Below are 27,844 nucleotides of genomic sequence, written 5' to 3'. Positions count from 1 at the left end.
GCCTATTACACATTACAACCCTGTTCAACTGTCGGCAGTGTCTGCCAGTCAACATATGAGGTCAGCCTGTATGCTTTTGTGCTGTACATGTACCTTCACATTTCCACTTCACTATCACATCAGAAACAGTGACCTAGGGATGTTTAGGAGTGTGTAAATCTCGCATACAGACGTATGACACAAGTGACACCCAATCACCTGACCACTTTTGAAGTCCGTGAGTTCTACGGAGTGCCCCATTCTGCTTTCTGATGATGTCTAATGACTGCTGAAGTCGCTGATATGGAGTACCTGTCAAGTAGGTGGCAGAACAGTGCACCTAATGCAAAAAATATATGTTTTTGGAGGTGTCTGGATACTTTTGATCACATAGTGTATATCTCTGTATAAGAAATTTTAGACATGAAATGGAACACATACATAGACTCTGTCCTAGGCAAAGCAAGAGGCAGACTTCAGTTCATTGTTAAGGTACTGGGAAAGTAAAATGAATGTACGAAGGACATTGCTTACAAAATTCATAGGTGTCCCATCCTAGAATATTGCTCAAATGTATGGGATCCATATATGAGGAAAGATCAGAAAGTAATGCACAGTAATTTTATTTCCAAAAAGTTTAGTAGAAAAAAATCACAAATGAACTGACATCTTTTAACTACATTTCTACATAGACACCAACATTCTCAACACATTTCTCCTATCATAGTACCGATTTCAGTATGCCCTGTTTATAGAAGTCCATTTGGTTGGAACATAGCCATATTCAGACTGCTGATTTCACTTCCACAGCTGTTGCAATGCGTTGGCCAGCCAAGAAGTAATTCATAGGACCAAACAGATGAAAGTTCAGACTGTACAGTGGATACTGGAGCACCTCTCACCAAAATGTGGCAATTTTCTCATAAACAGGAGCAGCAACATGGGGGTGAGCATTGTCATGAAAAAGTTTTACACCATCAGCTTTAATGCTGTGACATTTTTCACGATGGGCATGGCGCTTCTTAACCAAAGTTTTAATGTAGGGTGTAGCATTCACAGCAGTTCCTTGTTAAGCAAAGTCCACCAATAAAACTCCAAGAATATCCTAGAACACTGTCAGAAGCACTTTCCTAGCAGGCTGAGTCATTTTCCTATTAGGGAACCAGCACGTTTCCACTCCATAGAGGCCTGCTTGGTTACAGACATGTGATGTTATCCCCACAACTCATCACCAGTGACAATTCCTTTCAGAAATTTGTGCCCTTCTACAGCGTAATGCTTTAAGTGATCTAAGCTTGTCATCATTTGGTGTCCCTTATGGTGACCTGTGAGTTTCGTAGGCACCCAATGAGCACTAACTTTACAAAATTTCACTGTGCCATGAACAGTATCATGCATCGCACCATAGGAAATACTGAACTGCTGCAATAAGGTTCACAGTTGCATGTACTGGTCGCATAGAATTGCTGCTTCAGTGGCTCCAACATTCTGCATTGTTGCAGCTGTTGCTAGCTACCCAGAGGTTGGTGAGTTGCTAAGGCTCACACGCCCCTCCCCCCTTAGAAGAATGCACATTATTTGGAGACATTGCTACAGCTTATGCAGTTTTCCCCATACATGCTACACATATCCCTGAGACTTTCACTCAGTTTATGCCTTTTGGCCCACAAATATCGAACTACACTTCACTGCTCTTCATGAATTGACAGTAATATTCACACCATATTAGTTATGTAGTTCAGGTTACTCTTGCCACAGCTGCACATGAAAACAATATTACCCTCTGTAGTGTAAACTTCAAACTATATCATTGTGAAATTCAACATTTAGCTGCAGCACCTGGGGATAAAAAAATTATAGTGAGTTATTTTCTGATCCTCTCTTGTAAATATGTCTAAACGAGGATGTTGAATGTATAAAAAGAAATACAGCATGAATGGTTATAGATTTGTTTGTCTCACAATAGAGCATCACTGAAATGCTGAAAATTGTGAATCTGCGGGCATCTGAAGAAGGCCTCTGTACAGGGTGGGAGCCAGTCCAGGAATATTTTAGCAAATTAGTTTTAAAAAATTTATTTCAGTGTCACCAGGTTAGAATAAAGGAAGACATTGAATCAATTCAGAGGCAGACTGCTATATTTGCTGCCATTAGGTTTCATCAACACACAAGTATTGTGAACAAATGGAAATCCCTGGAGGGAAGGTGATGCACTTCTCAAGGAACACTATTGAGGAAATTTAGAGAACCGCCCTTTGAAGCTGATTGCAGAATGATTCTATTGCCACTAATGAACAGTTCACATATGGACCATGAAGAAAAGAGACGAGAAATTAGTGCTCTGTGGGAGGCATGTAGACAGTCATTTTTCCCCTCGCTCAGTTTGTGTGTGAACAGGAAAGAAAATGACTAGTAGCTACACCATGCACTGTACAGTGGTTGCGGAATAAGTGTAGATGTAGATATAGATGTAAAAGTAGAAGTCTTTACAAGTTTTCTTCCAGAGTAACTTAATCTGTGCCTACATTATTCAAGCTGCCTGCCTTTCAGAACTAACACATTGAAGCTGCTGACAAGAGATGACTTCAGCCCTCTGCTGAAGTTGGTGGCAGATTCATGCCATTGGTTTAGTCAATATCGAGTGTGGCAGATGGGTCACATGTGTGGACACGGGAGGGCTCTGGAAAGCAGAACACAGTTGCCTGACTCTTTTGTGATCCAGACCTCAATGAGAACAGATATCTTTCTTTGGAGATTGCCTCTGGCTCTGCCCTGTATGACCAGCCACCAGCAGAACTTAACATGAACCGGCCCTACTCCTACTGCTCAAGTATTTAACTTGTTTGGTCTCCTAGACTGGCCTACACCTGCTAACTTTGTATTGCAGATGCACCCCAAGTATTACATATACTGCAGTATATGCTCTTTATTTTCTGTTCTTATTTAACATCAGCCCTGGATGCCCAATTCCAAGTCTTTACTCCTCAGCTGCTTGTACACCTCCAACTAGCTCACAAAAGCCTGTTTATGAAGTATCAAGATCCAGTAATAAGTGAAGAATCTGGGAATATATTACAACCCACTATGTAACACTACAGAAGGGACTGCAGACTGTGGGCTTTCAAAAACATTAAAATGAAATGGTGTGATGGTGGCATTCAACTACATTCCCTCCAACTCAGTGTTGAAATATTAAAAGTTTTGGCTGGTTTCATTGTCTTGGGGCTGGGATACATAGTTGCCACATTACAAGCCAAGTACTGCTGAGTCTACAGTATACAATATGAATATACACGTGAATCAAGTGGTCGAAGGTTCCTATCACTCGGCAATTGCGAATGTAACATAGAAATTTATAAATGAAGGATTGCAATTAAATAAAATCTGCAGATAGTATTGTAACGACTTTAAATGATGAGCACGATAGTAGAAGTACTTTGGAGAATGTGGTATATTTTTGCAAAACACTTATTGGTGTCAGTGATCCAGCAATTAAATAAAATATAAGTTGAATAACTGGGAAACAATAGATTCCTACTGCACGTAATTAGTTATGAACAACAACATGGCTCGTACATTCATTGTTAAATGCACACTACATCTTCAGTGTAGAAGCCACAGAAATCTCACAAGTGCACAAGTCGGCACTACAAAGTATTTCTGTGTGCTGCAACCATGCGCAAACTGCTACACACTCTCCAAGTCTCTGCCGCGACCATGCGTCCGTCGCATCCTGTGCGACTGTCCCGGACCCTCCGTGTCCTGTCCCGTACTGTTCTCCCACTTACATCCGGTCTCCCCATTCATGAGCACTGTGACTGGCTAGAGCGCTCCCACCCTGTCTTCAAGCCAACGCACACGTATGATCATAATGAAACACATTTGAAATACTGGTTTTACATTTAAATAACTTGAAATTAATTAAATATTCCTAAGGCTGGACCATAAACACACTCTACCACACATTATTAAATACATAAACAAATTAAATAAACATATATCAAAGGAATATCAACAAAGGTATGCCAGTAGCCTAATGTCTCTGTGCTTTCTCAAACACAGTAAATATTTAACCCGTTTCTTCATGAATAGTATATATCAGATATAAACAAAGACATAGATGAATAAATATATTTATAAGCATGCTGCTACCATTTTTTCGTGTAACTATGGAGTACTTATGGCCTGACATGATAGGTAGTAATCGACCATTTTGACCTCCAATAACTCATGTACTATTCAAGCTACATGCCTGTAATTTATACCAATTTAGGTTTACACTAATAGGTTTCTAAAGATACGTCAATCGACAAAATCGGATGAACCGTTTAGATTTTTGAAATTCTTTGCTTGGTGTTACTTGTATAATTTATCATCAGATACTAAACTTTAAACTGATAAAGATATTTAAAATCTGATTACACCATCAGAATCATTGTTGTTGTGACAGTGCCATGACATTTAACAGTGCTGCCACGGCAGTACGCGCAAACGGCGATAGAGGCGCTCCGCAATTAGGCTGAGTGCGGGAGCGCCACCTACCTACGAATGGCGCAGGCCGCATGTCATGGCACGGCATTCGAATACGAGATACTGAGTTGTTATCATGTAACCAGCTATTGTTCCACGCAATTATTGATGATTAAAGGTTATAACACTTTTTGGCGACAAGGTCGGATATTTTCACTGCGTTGTGGATTTGTGTGTTCGTGACGGGGAAGACATGGAACAGCTTAAGCAAGTGCTCACTGAACAACAAACACAGCTGATGGCTGCTATTCAGGCACAACAAACACAGCTGATGTCTCAACAAACACAGCTGACGGCTGCGATTCAGGTGTTGTCGACGTCGCTTACTTATTGTCTGTCTTCCTCTTCTCTGCCTCCATTCCCTCCTTACGACGAGGCTGCTGAAGACTGGGAGGATTATGAAAAACGTTTGCGGCAACACTTCTTGGCTTTCGGCGTTGTCGACGCTCCTATGTGTAAGTCGTTATTTCTACCTTGGATTTCCCCACGGATCTATCAGCTGCTATCTCAGTTAGCCCCTCTGCAGGAACCTGCCTCTCTGTCCTTCCAAGAAATTTGTGAATTATTGTCTAAGTATTACCACAAAAACACCCACGTTGTTGCCGTCCGCATGGCGTTCTACTGGTGTCGTAAACAGCCCCATCAATCTTACCGGGCTTGGGCTGCGGAACTACACAGTCTGAGTAGGAAATGTCAGTTTGTCATGGACACTCATCATGAGTCTTATGCTGATTCAGTGGTTAGGGATGCTATTCTATGGCTTGCTCCTGATAAAGAAGTTCGGCAACGTGCCCTACAACTGCCAAACCCGTTGTTGTCGGAAGTTCTAAGCATCGCTCAATCCGTTGAAGTGTCTCACGCTGCTGGTGCGCAAATAGACGCGTGGTGTGATGTAGGCGCTGTACAGTCAACTTTTGACATGGACAATTTGCCTGTTTCACAGGAGAATGAAGATGTGGCGGTGGTTCACTCGTGTAAATAATGTCGCGTTGGGCCGCAACGCTCGCAGCGAAACCATCAACCACAGAAGCAGGTTCATTCCACACTTCCTTCTTGTCAACGTTGTTTCATACAGCATGACAGGGCTGTGTTTTCAAAACATTGGGCCACGTGTAATTCATGTAGGAAAAAAGGCCACGTTGCTTCTGTGTGTCAGTCCCCTAAAGTTCCTGTCGACGAGGACGAGGCATCGGACATGGATGTTCACTGTTTGCTTTCTCAAACAAATAAGTTGTTTGTTACTGTTCGTGTTCTGGATAAAGACATCCGCATGCAAGTGGACACTGGCTCTGCAGTAACTCTCATTAATTCTCACACGTATCTGGAGTTGGGCTCCCCTCCTTTGTCTCCAGTTACGCGAAATCTGAGAACTTATAATAAACAGAAAATTCCTATCATTGGCCAGTTTGATGCTTCCACTGCCTACAAGTCTGTTGTTAGACCCCTCAAGTTTTATGTGGTGGATCATGCGGGCACTGAAAACCTGTTAGGTTATGATGCTTTCCAGTTGTTCGGGTTCTCCATTGATGATGATGTGCACCTCATATCTGAGGATATTCCATATCAACAGCTGGATGGATTGTGTTATTGTGTTCCGAATTTTCGTCCGTGTTCTCTGCTGGTCTAGATCATGCCAAGAATTTTGAAGCCCACATTACTCTTAAACCTACAGCTCGCCCTAAGTTTTTCTGGGCACGCCCTATTCTGGTGGTGTTGCGTGCACCTGTCAAGGCTGAGATAGACAGCTTAACAGCTTCAGGGATTCTCCTTCCTGTTACCTCCAGCGAATGGGCATCGCCAATCATGGTGGTTTCTAAACCAAACGGGAGTCTGCGATTATGTGGTGATTTTAAAGCCACTGTCAACGCTCAGAGCCTCATTGACACTTATCCTCTTACCCGTCCTGAGGAGTTATTTACCAAGCTCGGTGGGGGCCAGTTCTTTTCCAAACTTGACTTATCGGAGGCGTATCATCAGTTGCCATTGGATGCTTCTTCCAAGGAATTTCTCGTCATCAACACTCCTTGTGGGTTGTATCAGTACCAGCGGTTACCATTTGGCGTCGCTAGCGCGCCGGCCATTTTTCAGTGGTTTTTGGAACAGCTCACGGCTTCTGTTCCCGGCTGCACAAACTGTCTGGATGACATTGTTGTCACGGGAGCCTCCACTGAGGAGCACCTTTGCAATTTGCGTTCACTGTTTTGGGTTTTGCATTCGGCTGTGTTGAGGTACAATCTGGACAAGTCACAGTTCTTCCAACCTTTCATTGTGTATCTTGGTTTCCACTTGTCCCGTTAGGGTATACGTCCTCTACATCAGCATGTTGCAGCCATTAACGCACTACCCCGGCCCTCTACGGTCAAAGAACTTCAGGCGTTTCTAGGCAAGATCGCTTATTATTACAAATTCATTCCATCCGCGGCGGCGGTAGCTCATTCTCTACATCAGCTGTTACGCAAAAACGTCCCTTTCTGTTGGTCCGACGAGTGTGAGCAGGTTTTTGTCCGCCTGAAGGCTCATTTGCAGTTGGCGCCTTGTCTTGCCACATTCCGTCCGGGTCAGCACATGGTTATGGCGACTGACGCGTCACAGTATGGCCTAGGGGCTGTTCTCGTCCATCGAGGATGGGTCGGAATGACCCATCGCCTATGCTTCCAAGACCCTCAACGATGCGCAACGGTGTTACTCTCAAATCGAAAAGGAGGCGCTTGCTATCATTTATGCTCTAAAAAAGTTCAGCGTTTTTTTGTATGGTTCTAAGTTTCACCTCATCACCGACCACAAGCTGCTGGTCACTCTGTTCAGCCCATCGGTGTCGCTTCCGGATAAGGCAGCTCACCGCCTGCAACATTGGGCCTTATACTCGTCTCGTTTTCACTATGAGATTCACTTTCGTCCCACGGCCTAGCACGCCAACGCTGACACATTGTCGCGATTGCCGATGGGCCCCGACCCAGTTTTCAATTGTGATGAACTACTCTGTTTCCACATTGATGAGGAAGAACGTCGTGTGGTCGAGGGTTTTCCACTTACAGGTTCGCATGTCGCGTCAGCTACTGCGCGGGACCCGGTCCTGCGTCGAGTGATCGATTTTGTTCAACGGCGTTGGCCGGACAGGACCAAGAGCCGGGCATCAGATCCCCTTCGCAACTACCATGCCTTGCGCCTTTGTCTGTCTGTTCGTGATGGTATTGTTCTTCTGGCCATGGATGGCGCATCTCCACAGGTCATGGTGACAGCCTCTCTTCGCAAAGATGTTCTCAAACTGTTGCATGAAAGTCATTGGGGTATTTCTCAGACTAAGCCCTGGCCTGCAGGCACATTTATTGGCCCGGTATTGATTCGGACATCGCCCACATAGTTGCTGCGTGTGGTCAGTGTGCTCAACAACTGGCTGCACCTCGTACAATGCCATCTCCATGGCCTGATCCGGCGCAGCCATGGGAACGGTACTTATTGGCTACTGTTGATTGACGCCTTCTCGAAGTTTACGTTTGTTGTTCGATGTCCGTCGCCCACCACTGCGGCGACGATGCTGTCTTTGTCCAAAATCTTTGTGCTAGAAGGCTTTCCATCCACGATCGTCAAGGACAATGGCCCTCAGTTCTCTTTGCAGGCCTTTGGTGATTTTTGTACTGGACAAGGGATTCATCATGTTACAGGACCGCCCTTCCATCCGCAATCGAATGGGGAGGTCGAGCGCCTTGTCTGCACTTTCAAAAGCCAGATGAAAAAATTCCTTAGTGATTTTTCCACAGATGACGCTCTGCTGCAATTTCTGAGTTCTTATCGCTTCACGCCTCTGGGTGATCGCAGCCCTGCTGAACTCTTGCATGGCCACCAACCGCGCACTCTACTGCACCTGCTTCACCCTGTCAGGCCTTGTGCTGTGTCCCCTAGTGCGGAAAAATACTCGGTGGGCTCCGACGTGTGGGCACAAGGGTATGGATCTCGCCCCAAATGGATTCCAGGGGTGGTCAAGGCTCTTCGCGGCCGCCAGCTTTGTGAAATACGTACGGACGACGGCATGGTTGTTCGCCATTACGACCAGATGCGCCCACGAGTGGTGGCCACGCCGGTGCCACCGCCTCTTCCTTCGCCTCCACCAGCCCGAGAAGCCAGTCCTGTCGCTGGGGCCGATCTACCGTAGGTGTTGATGCTGCTGATGTAGCTACCGCTTCCAAGTACGGCGGAACCGGCCCCAGTCACGACGCCGCCTTCTCTCGCTGGAGCACACCCCCAGGTCCACGACACCTATGGATGCTGCTCCGGAGTTTTCACCCATCATCTTGTCCAGGAGGCACGTTCCACGGACGTGTTTCCATCCTGGACATTTTCGACCATACTCTTGTGTCTCTTCGTGGGATCTTCTCGGGGTCTCACAAAAGGCCATGGATGTCTCTGCACTTTTTTTTTTTTTTGATGAAGGGGGCAAAAGTGTTGTGACAGTGCCACGACATTTAACAGTGCCGCCATGACAGTACGTGCAAACGGCAATAGAGGCGCTCCGCAACTAGGCTGAGCGCGGGAGCGCCACCTAGCTACGAATGGCGCTGGCCGCATGTCATGGCACGGCAGTCGAATACGAGATACTGAGTTGTTATCATGTAACCAGCTTTTGTTCCTAAGTGAGAGTGTTTGTATATCCACGCAATTATTGGTGATTAAAGGTTACAACAATTGTGCATATAATGGTAATGTATATGTTTGTTTTTGAGGTATCATGATTCATCTGCCTACTATTAATTTCTATATGAACAGTGAAATGGGTGCTATGATGGTTTCACAACTCCACCAGCCTTGGCACTCTCAGCATACAAGTCTCTTTCATCACACACCTCACCATGGAATTCCCAGCCATGTGGTTCCTGGGCCCCGGCTAACGTTCAGCACCATGTTTTTGCTGCCAGGCCCTGGTTTGCCGAGCGGCCCGTGTGGCATCGCCAATTCTGAATTTAGAATATTTCCAGGATGCCACAACTCGTCCATTACCTCACAAGACACAACTTTAGACTAATTACAGTATGCACACAAGCATTTAAACAATCATTCTTCATGCATTCAGTAAGTGGATGAAACATTAATATTTGACGCAATGAGCAGCACTCTATGCCATGCGCATTATAGTGGTTTGCAGAGTATGGTTGTAGATGTAGATTATCATGTGCTCTTAAATATGCAAATACATTTTCTTATATCCAGTGGTACTTGGTTCAGTGATTTCTTTATTGACATTAGTTACAAGCAAAAATATGAGTCACACCAATACACTTTTATGCAATTTTTTCTGGTTTCTCCACCAAAACATCTCATTCTCTCTTTTAGTGTCAAGTAGAAGAAGGTCGTGAAGCTTTGCACCAAGCAGTATTAATTCAGCATGAGTTAGAGAGGGCGCTGGATTCAGAGAAGCGTAATAATGAGGAGATGCAGGCACAACTTGAAATAGCTATGGCTGCTGCACACAAGTGGGAAGAAGAACGCAGCAGCCTCCAGCAGGCAGCATCTCGTCACCGCCTACAGCTGGAGACTACATTGCAAGAAAGAGATGCATTGCGTGACCAGGCCAGGGCAGTACAGGTGACTCTGACTTTTTTGTACCATAAATCTTCTCCAAATGTATCACAGTTGATCTAGTATAGGAGGAAATAGTTACGAGAAATTAAACAAGAAAATGAGAAAGTTTACAATTGAGTTGTGTAAAAAAGAGAGGTCTAACATTAATAATAATAAATTGTAATGACCGATAATCTCTTATGTCAAACTTGACCCCTCTGACCACTCACTATCCAGTTCTCACAACAACTGGATTTTTTCACCATTAGAATCATTTTGAGCCTTTTAGCTGACGTAAGAACACAAAATTTTACAAATGGGTGTTTCTTGTGCACTAGGTCTTGTAGTCCTGTAATCCAACAAGATTAACTGACAACCTCTCATTCATTCTTTGTGCTCCGTAGATCCTCTGAAGAAAATGAAACTTCAGGGGCATATTCCTTAACAAAAGACAGCTTACCCAGATGATGAAAACATAGAAATTTAATCTATATACTGTCTTCTTCTTAAACTTCAATCTGAAGACTGGTCGGGGGCAATCCTCATATTACATTCCTCTCTGTTTCCTGTTACTCTCTTCCTTTTCTCTTATGAGATCATATCTGATGTGCCTGGAGTATTGAATCATTCCTTTTATTACATTAATTACAAAACTGTTGTGTTGGTAGAGGTGGGCAATTAACTGATCTCTTCTTTTCCATACTGTTGGTAGCAGACACCTTTTTTTCAAAAAAATTCTCCATTTGTGATCTTTGTTGTGTATGAGATAGTTGCTGTCCTCCTCCAGCATCACGTTTCAAATGCTTCAGGATATCCTTTATCACATGCACCAATAGTCCACATTCTGTAAGCATAAAAGGCCATGTTCCTGACTAAGCTCTTGGAAAGCTTTTTTTGAATATTGCATTTAGGTTCCTTGATGTAAGTAGCACATTTTTCTTGTAATAGGCTGCCTTTTTGTATATGCAGTTTAGCCCTTTATGTTGACTGAACGTTTGTCATCTGAAGTGATAATTCCTAATTAGTTAAAGATACTTACTTGCCTGAATGGTATGTCATTAATTCTAATGTCTGTCGTGATATGTTGGCTGTTGGATTCTTTGTACCAATTTTCCTGTTATACTTCTCTCTCAAGAGATTGATCATTGTTGCTGATGTTTTTTAAAGTTTCTATTTTTTTCATCAAAGAGCGGTCAGTCCTCTGCATATTTTATAATTTGATATGCACTTCATCAATTTTCATCCTTTCCATATACTATTTACATTCCTCAGTGCATTCCTCAACATAGAGGTTGTTCAAAACTGGTGACAAGTTACATCTCAGATGTACTTCTTCTTTATGTAAACCTCTTGTACTTCACCATATGTGTCTATAATAACTCTTTGGAAAATTCATATTTTAGTGTGTGTGGCCGAGGGAATTGAAATGCACAAATAGCAATAACAATTATTTGTTTATTAACTAAGAAACAGAACTCAGTACACAGTTTCTGGGGATGAGTGTCTACACCACTTGATTACAACCTTTAAAGTCACTGCCAGATTTGCTGACTATGATGAGGACTATGAAAGCTGTAGTTGGTGGTGATGCCGAGGAAGATTAGTGAAAGGGTTCCACGAGGCTGTGGGATTGTGAATGGTTGAGATGAAAGACACACAAAGCTCTGACCTCGAATGCAGCTAAGACACAGGTACAGCACAATGTCACATAAAAGGGCAGCTGACAGAAGTCCAGCAAATTTCAAATGTGAGGTGCTCGCGGTGAGGGTGGAGATGACTCAGTTTGATGGGCTGCAGATGTGGCCATCATTGAGCCCAGAATATGCACTGGCTGCAGAATGGTTGGACAGGAGTCTAAATACTTGCCAGCGGATGAATTCTGATGTAGCATTTAGTGAGATTTCACATAGGATAACTGTGCCCACAACTGCAATGTTGTTTACTCCAATCTGCGCACTGCTTATCATGGAGACTGGCACCAACTGATGCTGTGGAAGCTGTGTATGACTTAGTTGAAAATAGCCTTTGAGTTGTCTTGATGTCTGATATGTGAAACATCTGTAAGAGAGCTGACCGCAGTGCAAAGCAGCAGCCCAATGTGTACAATATCACCTTCTCCTTAAGGAAGAGATGGCGGAGCCATCTCAGGGAGGACATGGTATCCAAAGAGGGGAAGTGCCGTAGAGGCAAGGAACAAGGAAACAATTCTGAATAAAAAGGGAATGTGCAGTGTTGGGATATGAGAAAGGCAAACTGCCACTATAGGCAACCCACAGAGCAAACCCCACCTAACCTGGAGTTTGTAAGAAATTTCCAGGAATGCACAACCCAGGGCACAGAGGTACCACGATGAGCAACAGAAGCAAAACCCAGTGGCTGTGAGGAGCCACTGTGTGTGTGCATGCTGTGACCGGAGGCACTCAGGAGGGGTAAGCAGGAATGGGAAACTCAGGGCAAGGACTAGGGGAAGACGCACCATGTCTAGGCAACACTGTTTGGAAGACCATACGAAAATTGGAGACTCAAGCTCAGTACAGGTAGAATAACACCTGGGTATTAGGCAGAGTGTGCAAACACAGTCAAAGAATGGGCAGCCACACTAGCAGCAGCCGAAGAACTCACAAAAGCAGCTAACAAAGAGAACTGATTGAGTGTCACAAACACATCTGGAGAGGGAAAGGCCAGGGGGCTGGAGGGAAGGGGGGAGGGGAGGGGGAGGCACCAGCATTGGAGCAAAGGTGCTGAAAATGAAGGGAAAAAGTGCAATCCAGGTAAAAAAAAGTGGCAGGTGAAAAGTCTGGGTGGTCTGGGACACAGAGAAACATTGAGAAATCAGTGCAGTCAATGGTGAGAGTGACACTGTCAGTACCAAATGAAGAGGGATGAGTTCCTGGAAGGGGTGTGTCCAATTGGCACTGGAAGCATAGAAGACAAGGCAAGAGGAGATGGAGCCATGGAAAACCGAGGAAGGGGTGACTCGTCTGGGACAGTGGTGCCAGTGGGAGTGGTGAGACCAGGCACCGAACTGATGGCAGCAGAGACAAAGCCAGCCAGGTGGCTGATGTTAGCGGCAGCAGAGCCTGCTGCAGGGGCAAAGTAGGCAGTGAAAGGGTCAGTAGCACCAGCATTGGTGGTGGAGGTTGCCATGCCAGTGTCTGTGTTGACTGGACTGGCATTGACTGAGATGATGAGAGGGTCAGTGTCAGTGATTCTGATGGGCGCAGATGTGGCCAGCATTGAGTCCTTAGTGTGCACTAGCTGCAGAGTTGTCAGGCAGTAGGCTGAATACCTGCCAGATGATGAAGACTGGTGTGGCATTTAGTTGGCACTTGATTCCACTTAGGAACATGGTGCATGCAACTGCAGCAGTGTGTACTGCGATCTTTGTGCCACGTATTAGCAAGGCTGTGTGACATTCACCTGCTTTATTTCTTCAATGATGGTTCTCAGTCTCGATGTACTGTGTTGTTATACTGGCTGAAAAACTGAAAAGTGGGGGGGGGAGTTAATGCCAACTACTTTAAATGATAGCCGACAATTGCACAGCTGTGTTTCATTGTTTTTTACTTTCACTGTTCATTCATAACCCTCCCCCCCCCCCCCTCCCCTCCTCCCTGACGCAGATGGCAAAACAAGAGGGAAAGTAAAAATATCCCAGTTTGATTAGTCAAAGTTGGTGCCATCTCATGCTGTGGAGGGTGTATGAGCTTGATTAAAAATGGCCTGGCAAGTTGTTTTGATTTCTGATAACCTGGGATAGTGTTACTGGTGAGACTGGGCTGCATCTACCCACTGTACGTGTCTGTTAGAGTGTGGCCATGTCACAAGGTAGCAGCCTGGCTTATACGATAGATTTACTCACCATAGCTAACATATAGTATTTGTCACAAAAGAACAGTAACTATACTGACATTTAAAACTATTCTCATTTATTCTTCAGTCTCAGGTGCACATTGCTTTTTGATCTCTATGAATCATTTTCCGATCTAAAACAACTAAAAGTTAATTATGTACTGTCTATTATTTTACAATAAGTAGAAAAAATAAGTTTGAAGTTGAATTGTTACTTCAATATTACAGTTACAAGATAAGATGAGCAAATGCTGTTTTAGTGTGTACAGAAAACCTACCTGTGAAGACATTGATATTAAAGTCTTTGCATCCTGACAGAGTTAGGATGGCATATTTTCAGTCTATGATTAATAGGTTATTAAAACTGCCATTAAGGGAGCAAGAGAGGAATAAAGAAACTACTGTGTCGCTCCCCTACGCTCTGTAAAAAAGTATGGGACTCATCATCATCATCACTGCTGTAAAACAAGTAGCTGTAAGCAATAATTATCTAGTTTCAACAGTAAGGAAGTTATTACAGAAAATTAAATGGATGAACAGAAAGGCAAGAAAATCAAGTACATGCCAGTGAGTTATAAAGGAGTGTTCCAAAAGCAATTGATAGACATTTCTGCAGCACCAATTTGCTTATAGGGTTTAAGAATAGTGACATTATTTGCTTGACACTGAGGCACCAAGTGAATTTAAAGCCTTGGAATTTGTGGCAGCAGTATATATAAAATTAACTGTTGAAACTGTCCAAAAGCTTTCACAGGTCAGACATACAAGACATTTGAAGTACATTTCAAACAGCACATTTCAATCCACAGTGATAAAACAGTGTTTGGTGAACATCTTCTGACATTGAATAAATTTGATTCATAGCTGTTGGAATCATTGATCTGCATTTGGAAGGGCTGCATAGCGAACCTAAGAGACACCACCTCAAAAAGTTGGAAGAAACTGAGATGACACAATGTTCATAAAAGCCCGGCAGCACATCAAATCTGCAGAATGAATTTATCAGTGTACATTAGAGAAATTGAGCTCTCTTCTGATCGTCCAGCCTGATGCTGCACATGTTTGGGTATCAGCCCCTGCTTACCGAGAAGATACAGCAGTGGGGCATCGACCCACACACCATCAGACCATCGTGTGGACTGGTTTCTGTACATACTGTAAAACTGTGAACCATATGTGGCCACCAAACAGAAGCAAATGCAGTTAGCCATAACTGTCATATCCTGTTCCTATTAACTTTAAGTGCTGCAGATAGTTTCACTTTTGTAATTTAATTTTTTATACTCTTTATTGTTTTATACTTTCAGGATTGTATATTTTAAATATTTAATTACACCTAATTCATTTCTAGTCACTATATATAATTGCACTTTTATAAATTACTATTTATATATATTACAATTTGTACATCATTATTCTACACTTTTAATATTTTATACGGTTTTACTTTATTAGTGCAAGACCCTTGTGGTTTTATACTTTCAATGTTTCACACTTTTAATATTTTAAGACATTAATTCAGTTACTTTGTATTCATGTTTTATAATTTACTGTTTTATGTATTTTGCAATTTTACACGTCTTTTGGTCTACACTTTTAATTTTATGTAATGGTACTTTTAACAATTTTAGTGGAAGACCCTCTTTTGTTAAACACATGACTGCCTCCCCACCTTCCCTCACCTCCTTGCCTTATTTCCCCTCTCCCAATTTTATAATTTTAGCATAGCATCCTCTCGTCTTAAACTCATCACAACTGTAGATCTCCCCCTCTTCTTACTCTCACCATTTCCAGTCACCCTTGCTCCATCCTCCCTCTCCTACTTCACTCCTCTCTCACTCCCCCCACCCCCCCTCTACTTACACCAGAAACCAGAAACCAATTTAAAACAGTGATCACTCTCGGAAAAGAGTACTCTGATCAGAGGTTCTGACACATGTGTGACAAGTTGCTGATGCAAATTCATAGATAAATTTTACAAATGTGCAGTTCTTTTCTACTTATTGTAAAATAACAGACAGTGTAACGTCAGAATGATTTCCTTCTTTCTTGGCCTGTATAAACCTATCTCTGATAGACAATGACATTTTATTGAACAGAAAAACAATATACAGGTTGTTCAAAAAATGTTTAGCCTGACAAGAAAACATTGTAGCTCTTGATTGAATACAGTAAATGAAACATGCCTTATACCATGTATGCCTGTACTCATTAAATTTTGAACCTTACATAAACATTTAATACAGGTAACACATCACTTCAACAAGTGCACCCCTGGTAACACACAAAAGATCAAGACGTCTTCAACCTCTTGCAACACATTCTGCAACATATCTGATGTAATTATGCCAAAGGCATCACTGATATTTTATAGCAGTGTCACAATACCAGGAACTGTTTTGCACACAATATTTTTCACATACCCCCAAAGAAAGAAATCTAGGGGTTAATGTCAAGTGACCTCAAGGGCCAGAATTGGGCCATCTCTGCCAATCCACCTGTTGGGTAAGGTTTCATGAAGATTTCTAGAGCCCAATGGTGTACTGTCATGCTGAAAGATGACAGTGTCTTGCATATCCTGTAGCTGGGCAATGGCATAATTTACCAACACCCATGTCTACATCTACATTTACATCTACATCCATACTCCGCAAGCCACCTGACGGTGTGTGGCGGAGGGTACCCTGAGTACCTCTATCGGTTCTCCCTTCTATTCCAGTCTCGTATTGTTTGTGGAAAGAAGGATTGTTGATATGCTTCTGTTTGGGCTCTAATCTCTCTGATTTTATCCTCATGGTCTCTTTGCGAGATATACGTAGGAGGGAGCAATATACTGCTTGACTCTTTGGTGAAGGTATGTTCTCAAAACTTTAACAAAAGCCCATACCGAGCTACTGAGCGTCTCTCCTCCAGAGTCTTCCACTGGAGTTTATCTATCATCTGCGTAACGCTTTCGCGATTACTAAATTATCCTGTAACGGAGCGCGCTGCTCTCCGTTGGATCTTCTCTATCTCTTCTATCAACTCTATCTGGTACGGATCCCACACTGCTGAGCAGTATTCAAGCAGTGGGCGAACAAGGGTATTGTAACCTACTTCCTTTGTTTTGGGATTGCATTTCCTTAGGATTCTTCCAATGAATCTCAGTCTGGCATCTGCTTTACCGACAATCAACTTTATATGATCATTCCATTTTAAATCACTCCTAATGCATACTCCCAGATAACTTATGGAATTAACTGCTTCCAGTTGCTGACCTGCTATTTTGTAGCTAAATGATAAAGGATCTATCTTTCTATGTATTCGCAGCACATTACACTTGTCTACATTGAGATTGAATTGCCAATCCCTGCACCATGCGTCAATTTGCTGCAGATCCTCCTGCATTTCAGTACAATTTTTCATTGTTACAACCTCTCGATACACCACAGCATCATCTGCAAAAAGCCTTTCCGTGAGTAAACACCATGTCAACAAGCTCTCAATTTGAGTACAGAACCATTATGTACATCACTGTATCACATTCACTGCAAGGTGAGTCAGCAGGAGAAGTGAATCAGTCACAACATTACCAATTACTATGGCAGGAGAGGGTGCTAGGGCATGACGTAAGAGGAACAGTACCATCCTTTATGAGGAAACCATGCATACTGTAACTGTGGCTGCATGGTACAATGTGTATTAGACTGCAGTCTTTGTAATGAAGTATGGTGGAATAAATGGCCTATAGTATGAAAACCATGCAGTTCCGGACATTAGATCATCAGACCTTACCTCCCGTTCCACATGTGGAGACACTGGAGCACCGTATTAATGCTGCCTATGACACTGTTTGGATGTATGAATGTGTGTGATAGAACATGCTACGGAGCATACATGCCTCATTGAGACACATGGAAACCATTTTCAACACATGCTGTAACTCTGCCTGCACGGTACAGCACATATTGGACCACAGCCTCTGTAATAATTTATGAGTGAATAAATAGTCTGTAGCATGGAAACCGTGGATTTCCAGATATAAGTTTTTACACAGTGGAAAAAAATCACCTTGTATTTGTTACACATAACTTGCTTGTTTTATCTTGATGAAGACTGATTTGCCAGTGTAAGCAGAAATTGGCGCACTTATAATTTTAAATTTCACAGTCATAGAATTTTTAACCAAGCCATTTAATTCCAAAGGTTCTGATTCACGTGCACAATACTCAGTTAAAGTGTGAAAGAAAGATATTTTATTGTAAAAACATTTGTTATGAGCTAATGACCCGGACCAACTTTGGACATTACGTAATATGAAAGAAAAGGAAATGTCCAGGCTAGCTGTAGTAAGTTTATCATTCTTTATTATGACCACTGTTTTCGCTTTATTGCCACTATCAAGTAATGTCATTTGATTTGATGTCCATATTATACCTATAATAAACTGTTGTTGTCAAATTCATAGAGATTATGTGACATGTAGTAATTATAAATGAGTGGAACGCATTTTGTCATTTATTTGATAGTTAATTTACTATAAAGTATGATTTGACATTCATTTGACAGTGTTTATTTCTTCTTCTCCTCCCCCCCCCCCCCCCCCCCCTCCCAGTCAAATAAACGTCAAATCATGCTTTGTGTTAAGTTAACTATCAAATAAGTGAAAAATGTGTTCCAAATGTTTATTATTACTACATGTTACATAATCTCTTTCAGTCAGACAATGACTGTTAACTATAGATGCAATGTGGACATCAAATCAAACTAGATGTCAGTTGAGAATGGCACTAAATCTGAAACAGCTGTCATTTTAAAGCATATTAGACTTATTCCAGCTTGTCTGGACATTTCCTTTTCAAAGTGTCATATTATGGCATGTACTATACTGTGGGCCCTGTCAAATGAAAAGTAGTCTGGAAAATTTATCATATTTCCTTCTCTGCTCAGACTGCATGTAATGTGAATTACAACAGCACATAATTAGCTTTTACATTGTTTTAGATCTGAAGATGGCCAAAGAGCTATAAATGTGTCATATATTAAAAAATACGTGCAGCTGAGACTGAATAATAAATGAGAAGCATTTATATTCATATGCAGGTTCTTCTGTCTTTGAAATCCGGACCAGCACTGGATATAATCTTCATTAAAATACCCCATTTCGTATTATTGAAGGACTTTCTGGTTATATTAATGCAATAAATAATGGATAAATAATGGTTTCCTTATATCCAGCATTTTCTTCATAACTTGTCATTACATTAAGACAGCTACCCATGTGCCTCTGTTCTATGTAAATCCATACTGGTGTTCAACTAAAATTGGTTCAGTATTATTATCGCCAATATTTCCTATGTGCGTGTCAGTAGACAGAATACAATGTTTTTCACAATTTAAAGTCCCACATTTCACTGATATTAGTATTGTGAGACAAGGCATTAACAGTCAAATACCAGCATACTGCTTAATGTGATTAATTCTTAAATTTAATGAAACAAATTAGAAAGAAAATAATCAACTTTTGAAAATATAAGGAATTGGATAGATAAAATATCTAATCACTATGTGGCAGCAGAAGAATACACATGTGGAAGGCGTTACAGTTTGCTAGCTTTTGGAGACAGTGGCTCCTTCTTCTGGCAGAAGGGTTGTAAGGGACAGAAGAGGGGTGAAGGGAAAGGACTGGCGAGGTTTAGGAAAAGGTGTAGAGTCTGGAAAAGTCACCCAGAACCACAGGCTGGGGAGACTTAATGGATGGGATGAAAAGGATACTGATTGTTGGGAACTGCACTGAATGAGATTTGAAAACCTGAGAGCTTAAAAGTGGAAGATAGTATATTATGAAAGACAGAGATTTACTGCCAAAATGTTGTGAACAAGTTATTAAGAGTGAAAAGCCAAGTCAATTGTATGTGTTAGAGGTGGGAGGGTGTCAGTGAAAAATAGACAGATAAGAAAATGAAAGATGTAGCAAACTAAAGAGGAGTGAGGAAAGTAACAGTTACTGTGAACAAATGCTGAAAGACTGAAGAAATTAATGTAAACTAAGGCCAGGTGTGTTGTGAGAACCCGTGAGACATTTTTTAAATTTTTATCTTATTTTATTTATTTATTTTTCATTTGCATGTCTAGTTCCATAGGAGCAAATTGAGGAGCAAATCTCGAAGGTCATGGAACATGTCAGTACATGAAATTACAACATAAAAGCAATAACAGGTAAAATGAAATGTTTATGAACCAAAAAAAGTCAAGCCATTAGTTTAAGTAAACTCAATCAACAGTATAACATAGGAATCAGCTTAATTTTTCAAGGAACTTCTCAACAGAATAGAAGGAGTGACCCATGATTTGAAAGCATGTGGATTACTGCTAAGATTTTTGAATTCTTGTGGTAGCTTATTGAAAATGGATGCAGTAGTATACTGCATACCTTTCTGCACAATAGTTATGGGAGTGCGATCCAAATGCAGGTTGGATTTCTGCCTAGTATTAACTGAGTAAAAGCTGCTAACTCTTGGGACTAAGCTGATATTGTTAAAAAGAAATGACAGTAAAGAATATATATATTGAGTGGCCAATGTCAGAATACCCAGTCTAGTGAAGAGTGATCAACAATACCATACAACATAAGAAAATGAAAGTAAGCAAAGTAGACTAATTTTTGTGTTGAATGATCACTTACTTCAGATACCATTTGAGTAGTACAAATGGCACCATTAAGACTTTGAACAAGATCCTGAACATTGGCTTTCCACAACAGTTTACTATCTATCTGAACACCTAGAAATTTGAACTATTCAGTTTCACTAATCATATGTCCATTCTGTGAAATTAAAATGTTGGGTTTTGTTCAATTGTGTGTTAGAAACTATAAAAACTGAGCCTTATGTGGTTTAGTGTTAGTTTAGTGCCCACAAGCCATGAACTTATGTAATGAACTGCACTATGTGCAACCGAGCCAATGTTGCACACAACATTCTGTACTACCAAGTTAGTGTCAACAGCAAACAGAAATATTTTAGAATTACCTGTAATACTAGAGGGCATATCATTTACATAAATGAGGAACAGGGGTGGCTCCAACACTGATCCCTGAGGCAACCCCTATTTGACTGTACACCACTCAGACCCCACATCATAGCCATTCTCAACACTGTGAATAATGACCTTTTTCTGCCTGTTGTTAAAGTAACAGGTGAACCAATTGTGAGCTGTTCACCATATTCCATAATGGTGAAACTTCTGGAGCAATATTTTGTGATCAACATAATCAAAGACCTTAGCTAAATCAAAAAACATGCCTAGCATTCAAAACCTTTTGTTTAATCCATCCAGTACCTCACAGACAAAAGAGTATATAGCATTTTCAGTTGTTAAATTCCTTCTAAAACATATGCCATATAAAATGATCAATTATCCTTACATACACAGACTTTCCAATAACTTTACCAAACACTGGTTGCATAGAAATAGGTCTAAAATTGTCTACATCTTCCCTTTCTCCCTTTTTATAAAGCGGCTTTACTACAGAGTACTTTAATCATTCAGGAAACTGACCATTCTTAAAGGAAAAATTACAGACATGGCTAAGTACAGGGTCAACATGTGCAGTTCAGTACTTTAATATTCTGCTAGGCACTCCTATCCATGAGAGTTTTTAGTCTTTAATGATTTAATTATTGACTCAATTTCACCCTTGTCAGCATCACAGAGGAGTGTTTCAGACATCAATCTTGGAAAGGTATTTTTCAAAAGAGTTATATGATTCCCTGTAGAAATTGAAACTTTTATTTAATTCTCCAGCAATGCTCAGAAAATTATTGTTAAATAATGTACATGTATCTGACTTACCAGTAACAGAAATATTTTTACTATGAATTGACTTTGTATCATCAACTCTGTGCTGCTGACCAGATACTTCCTTCACAACTGACCATATGGTTTTGATTTTATCCTATGAATTAGGTATTCTGTTTGCATACCACATACTCTTTGCCTTCCTAATAACATTTTTAAGCACTTACAATACTATTTGTAATGGTTTGCTGTAGCTTGATTATGACTACTTCTAACATTTTGATATAATTCCCACTTGTTCTACATGATATCCTTATCCCACTAGTCAGCCACCCAGGCTGCCTTTTACTGCTAGTACCCAATTTAGAATATTCTAATGGAAAGCAACTCCCAAAGAGCATGAGAAATGAGTTAAGGAAAGCATTATATTTGTCATCTATGTTATTGGCACTATAAACATCCTGACACTCTTATCCTTAATGAGGTTTAAAAAACTCTCTATTGCCATTGGATTAGCTTTCTACATAGTTTGTAATTATATGTGACATTTATTTGAGTACAAAAGCCTTTTAGTTTTAAAATTTGTGCATCATGGTCTGAAAGGCCATTCACCCTTTTACTTACAGAATGCCCTTCTAGTAATGAAGACTGAATAAAAATATTGTCTATGGCTGTGTTACTGTTCCCCTGCACCCTGGTTGGAACAAACACAGTCTGCATCAAATCATATGAGTTTAGGAGATCTACTAACAAACATCCTTTTTCTTGCACATCCATATACAAAATTAATATAAAAGTCACCATGTATAACTAATTTTTTGTACTTCTTATAAAGTGAACCAAGAACCCTCTCTAGCTTGAGCAGAAATGCTCTGAAGAAACCAGTGCAGTGCTGTGAGACATCTTCAGACTCAAATGGAATATTGTTTTTTACATACATGGCCACTACATCTACATCTACATCTACATGACTACTCTGCAATTCACATTTAAGTGCTTGGCAGAGGGTTCATCTAACCACAATCGTACTATCTCTCTACTATTCCACTCCCTAACAGCACGCGGGAAAAACGAACACCTAAACCTTTCTGTTCGAGCTCTGATTTCTCTTATTTTATTTTGATGATCATTCCTACCTATATAGGTTGGGCTCAACAAAATATTTTCGCATTCAGAAGAGAAAGTTGGTGACTGAAATTTCGTAAAAAGATCTCTCAAGCGATTTGAGCTGCTTCGCAACCTCTAAGGTATCTACTTCAAAGAAACTCATGCTAGCAGATGTTCGTGTTTCAAATTCTTGAATGTTCCATTCGTCTTCCCTGGTGAAGGAATTTCGGAAAACTGCGTTCAATAACTCCGCTTTAGCGGCACAGTCTTCGGTAACAGTACCATCGGCACTGCGCAGTGAAGGTATTGACTGTGTCTTGCCGCTTGTGTACTTTACATACGACCAGAATTTCTTCGGATTTTCTACCAAATTTCGAGACAGTGTTTCATTGTGGAACCTATTAAAGGCATCTCGCATTGAAGTCCATGCCAAATTTTGCGAGTCTGTAAATTTTAGCCAATCTTCGGGATTTCGCGTTCTTCTGAACTTCGCATGCCTTTTTCCGTTGCCTCTGCAACAGCGTTCGGACCTGTTTTGTGTACCATGGGGGATCAGTTCCATCTCTTACCAATTTATGAGGTATGAATCTCTCAATTGCTGTTGCTACTGTATCTTTGAATTTGAGCCACATCTCGTCTACATTTGCATAGTCAGTTCAGAAGGAATGGAGATTGTCTTTTAGGAAGGCTTCTAGTGACAATTTATCCGCTTCTTTAAATAAAATTATTTTGCATTTGTTTCTGATGGATTTGGAAGAAACGGTATTGAACCTAGCTACAACGACCTTGTGATCACTAATCACTGTATCAGTCATGATGCTCTCTGTCAGCTCTGGATTGTTTGTGGCTAAGAGGTCAAGTGTGTTTTCGCAACCATTTACAATTCGCGTGGGTTCGTGGACTAACTGCTCAAAATAATTTTCGGAGAAAGCATTTACGACAATCTCGGAAGATGTTTTCTGCCTACCACCAGTTTTGAACAAGTATTTTGGCAACATATCGAGGGAAGGTTGAAGTCCCCACCAACTATAACCGTATGAGTGGGGTATTTATTTGCTACGAGACTCAGACTTTCTCTGAACTGTTCCGCAACTGTATCATCGGAGTCTGGGGGTTGGTAGAAGGAGCCAGTTATTAATTTAGTTCGGCTGTTAAGTATAACCTCCACCCATACCAATTCCCACAGAGTATCTACTTCTACATCACTACAAGATAAACCACTACTGACAGACATGAACACTCCACCACCAATTCTGCCTAATCTATCTTTCCTGAGCACTGTCTGAGACTTCATAAAAATTTCTGCAGAACTTATTTCAGGCTTTAGCCAGCTTTCTGTACCTATAACGATTTCAGCTTCTGTGCTTTCTATTAGCGCTTAAAGCTCAGGGACTTTTCCAGCACAACTACAACAATTTACAACTATAATTCCGACTGTTCCTTGATCCAAGCACGTCCTGTATTTGCCATGCACCCTGGGACATTGCAGCCCACCCCGTACTTTCTCAAGGCCTTCTAACCTAAAAAACCGCATAGTCCATGCCACACAGCCTCCTCTACCCGTGTAGCCGCCAGCTGAGTGTAGTGAACTCCTGACCTATTCAGCAGAACTCGAAACCCTACCACCCTATGGTGCAAGTCAAGAAATCTGCAGCCAACATGGTCGCAAAACCGTCTGAGCCTCTGATTCAGACCCACCACCTGGCTCTGCACCAAAGCTCCACAGTCGGTTCTGTCGACGATGCTGCAGATGGTGAGCTCTGCCTTCATCTCGTAAGCAAGACTGGCAGCCTTCACCAAATCAGATAGCCGCTGGAATCCAGAGAGAATTTCCTCAGATCCAAAGCGACACACATCATTAGTGCCGACATGTGCCACCACCTGCAGCTGGCTGCACCCTGTGCTCTTCATGGCATTTGGAAGGACCCTTTCCACATCAGGAATGACTCCTCCCGGAATGCACGCGGAGTGCACACTGGATTTCTTCCCCTCCTTAGCCGCCATATCCCTAAGGGGCCCCATTACGTGCCTAACATTGGAGCTCCCAACTACCAATAAGCCCACCCTCTGCGATTGCCCGGACCTTGAAGGCTGAGAATGATCCTCTGAAACAGGTCAGACAGCTGCATCTGGCTCAGCCAGAGACAGTGCCTGAAACCTGTTTGTCAGACACACTGGGGAGCCTTTCTGATCAACCTCTGGGGATGTCTTTGGCTGCCTGCCACGCCTTGGAATGACCTCCCAATCAACCACAGGCGAGGGCTCAGCCCCACTGCGGCCAGCAACCGGGGCAACCACAGCGGCAGACCGATCTGGGGGCAGACGGGATGAGGTTGACATCCCCGTGATACCCAAGTCCGGCTCCCCACAGCCTAAAGCTGCGTGACCGAAGTCAGTGACGCTTGCAGCTGTGAGTGAAGGGATGCCAACTCAGCCCTCATCCGAACACAGCAATCGCAGTCCCTGTCCATTCTAATCGATGCTGAACAACAGTTACTGAAACACGAGTCCGTGCCTAGGTAACGCAAGCGAAACACGCAAAGAATGTATCAACTAACCTGTACAAATGCCTAACGACTGCGCTACAATCTGCCTGAATTTATGATTACAGTAACTGAAACTCAAAATTACACCTCCTATACGAAACTCACACGCAATTTAAGTAAGAATCTACCAAGTAAACACTAAAGCGCGATGCTACAACTCTCAAATACTATAATACGCCCGAAATATATGAATTAAACAAAGCAAGTACCCAAAAACACGCAAAGAAATTAAGAATTAAACTATGTAACAAATAAGTAAGCTAGGGGTATACGACTTGCTGCTGCAGCTGCTTATCCAATGATGGCAGGGAACACACTGGCTGTGACCAACCGACACTGGCCGTTCAAAACAAAAACAGAAGACAGACAACTACGCAAATTTACACTATTCAGGTATTAAAACGCGATGCTACAACTCTCAAATACTATAATATGCCCGAAATATATGAATTAAACAATGCAAGTACCCAAAAACCCGCAAAGAAATTAAGAATTAAACTATGTAACACTCTTCCACTCTGCAAGAAATTCCTTGAACAACAGCCAGCTAATCTGTATGCTGGTAAAGGAAGCCTCTTTGAGTGGTGCTCTGATAACCAATAATGCCAGAGTCAGCATCTATAAGCAGTTCACTAACTTTATTTCTAATAACTCGTATATTTTGATGAAATCTGCTAATTCCTTCTCTACTTCGATACCTGATCTCCTCTGAAGGTGATTCCTTTCTTAGAGGGACTTCCTTCAAGCAGGGATGCCTATCAGCTGACTTCAATCTAAAGAAAGGTGCAGCTCTAACATCAACTACTACAAGAATTTTTACATGAGTGATTCCATTGCCACCCACTACACTGTCACCTATAAGCTTTGCCAGCCTTCTCTTCCCATACCTATTGACGTGCAGGCCATGCTTATTGAAACCTGATCTATTGATAGACTCATTTGGCACCAATTCAATGTGAGCCGTGCCTTCTGCTATCAGTGCCTTCTCAAGCCCCATGTTAACATGCCTAACATCAGCAGTAAGATTAGGCTGGTCAGGACGCTGAAACAGATGCACTAAGTGCACATTACTGCCACCAGTTTGAGTAGGTATCTTTACCAGGTCACCACCTGCATCATATTTCCCATCCCTATCAAGATTATTCCCTACTCCACCCACAGTCACTACCAGATCCTCTTTTGTAAAATTCCTACATAACTCCCCTATGCTTTCAGTCATCTGAGCCAACCATGCACTAGGCTTCACAATGCTAGTGACCCGGTACTCACCCCCCAACACTTCCTGCAAGTGCTGCCCCACACCTATACCGTGCAAACTACCTAGCAGCAGCACCTTCTTCTTTCTCGTAGACTTTGCAACTGACTTAGGCTTTCTAACTGCTGAGGACTGCTGCATGTTTCCAACACCTAAAGCTACAAGAGGCTCCTCTCCACTTAACTCTGACAGTTGGTCAAATCTATTGCATATACACAAAGTACAGCTGTCTGAATACCTCCTCCTCCTAGCTGCCTTCATGCCACCTCCCAGTTGCCATTACCCCACACCCTTCACCCTCCTCAACCTATTTAGTTGTAGAACTAGCTCCCACCTGTGGAGATCTGGAAAACTTGTGTCTGAGGGAAGAATCCAGATGGTAGATGTGGTGAAACAGGAACTGAAGTTACAACTGTCATTCTGTAGAGCATGCTCTGCCAGAGGACAGTGTATGTTGCCAGTATACACCCTCTGCCTATGCCCATTCATCCTAACTGATAATTTGGTGGTAGTCATGCTGATGTGAAAGGCTGAACGGTGTTTACATAACAACTGGTGTGTCACTTCATAGATGGCTATTTTTCTAGGTGTCTGTTGACCTGGTTGGGATTCCAAACCTCGTGCTTCATATGATATGGGAGATTTTTGAATACCTTTGTGCCTTAGTGCAAGCCCTGCCATAGCAATTCCATTCCAGAACTCCAGCATTTCTAATTCACGTTCTTAGACCCATCCTAGAATCCCTGTGCATTAGCAAACTACAGTGAAAGGTAGTTCCTTAGTCGTGTTTTTGTATTTTGCAGTCAAGTGGCTCATTCCAAGGACTGAAATGAAATGTCACTGTTATAGGTGGTGAGATGCAGACTTAATTTTTAATAGATGGTTGACCAAGTTTTCCATATGTATCTAGGTTAAGTAATGTGACATAAGCTCCAGACGCACTGACTGGTTACAGATTTGCTGTGTAATCCACAGTTTGTGGTGTTTTCTCTGAATACTATTGATTTGTCAGTTGTTGGAACCAAATAAGTAATTTTTACACTTTTCAAGAGAAACAAAAAATTGAATACTGCCATATGCATTTTTGACATGTTACTGGAATTTTTCAGAACTGAAAGTGATTTCACTCTGCTTTTTTCAGAGAGAAATAATTAACTTAGAGTATATGATTTCGATATATAATGATTTCAAAGTTTTTTGACTAATTTGGTTTCAACAATTTACAAAAATATTTTTTTGTTTA

At 41.8% G+C, this 27,844-nt stretch overlaps 1 protein-coding gene across 1 annotated transcript in view; it reads left to right on the top strand.

Moving 5' to 3' along the window:
- The window catches only part of LOC126272885 (golgin subfamily A member 8Q-like), a 219,559-nt gene that overhangs the window by 63,555 nt on the left and 128,160 nt on the right, over positions 1-27,844 (top strand). Inside the window, exon 3 of the mRNA XM_049976133.1 lies at positions 9,835-10,086. Within this exon, the coding sequence (XP_049832090.1) occupies positions 9,835-10,086 (252 nt within the window). The remainder of the gene's footprint in view (positions 1-9,834; positions 10,087-27,844) is intronic.

Source organism: Schistocerca gregaria, chromosome 5 (genome assembly GCF_023897955.1).
Source record: "Schistocerca gregaria isolate iqSchGreg1 chromosome 5, iqSchGreg1.2, whole genome shotgun sequence".
NCBI lineage: Eukaryota > Metazoa > Arthropoda > Insecta > Orthoptera > Acrididae > Schistocerca > Schistocerca gregaria.
Note: the sequence above shows the minus strand (reverse complement) of the source record. Positions and strands in the feature narration are given on the sequence as shown.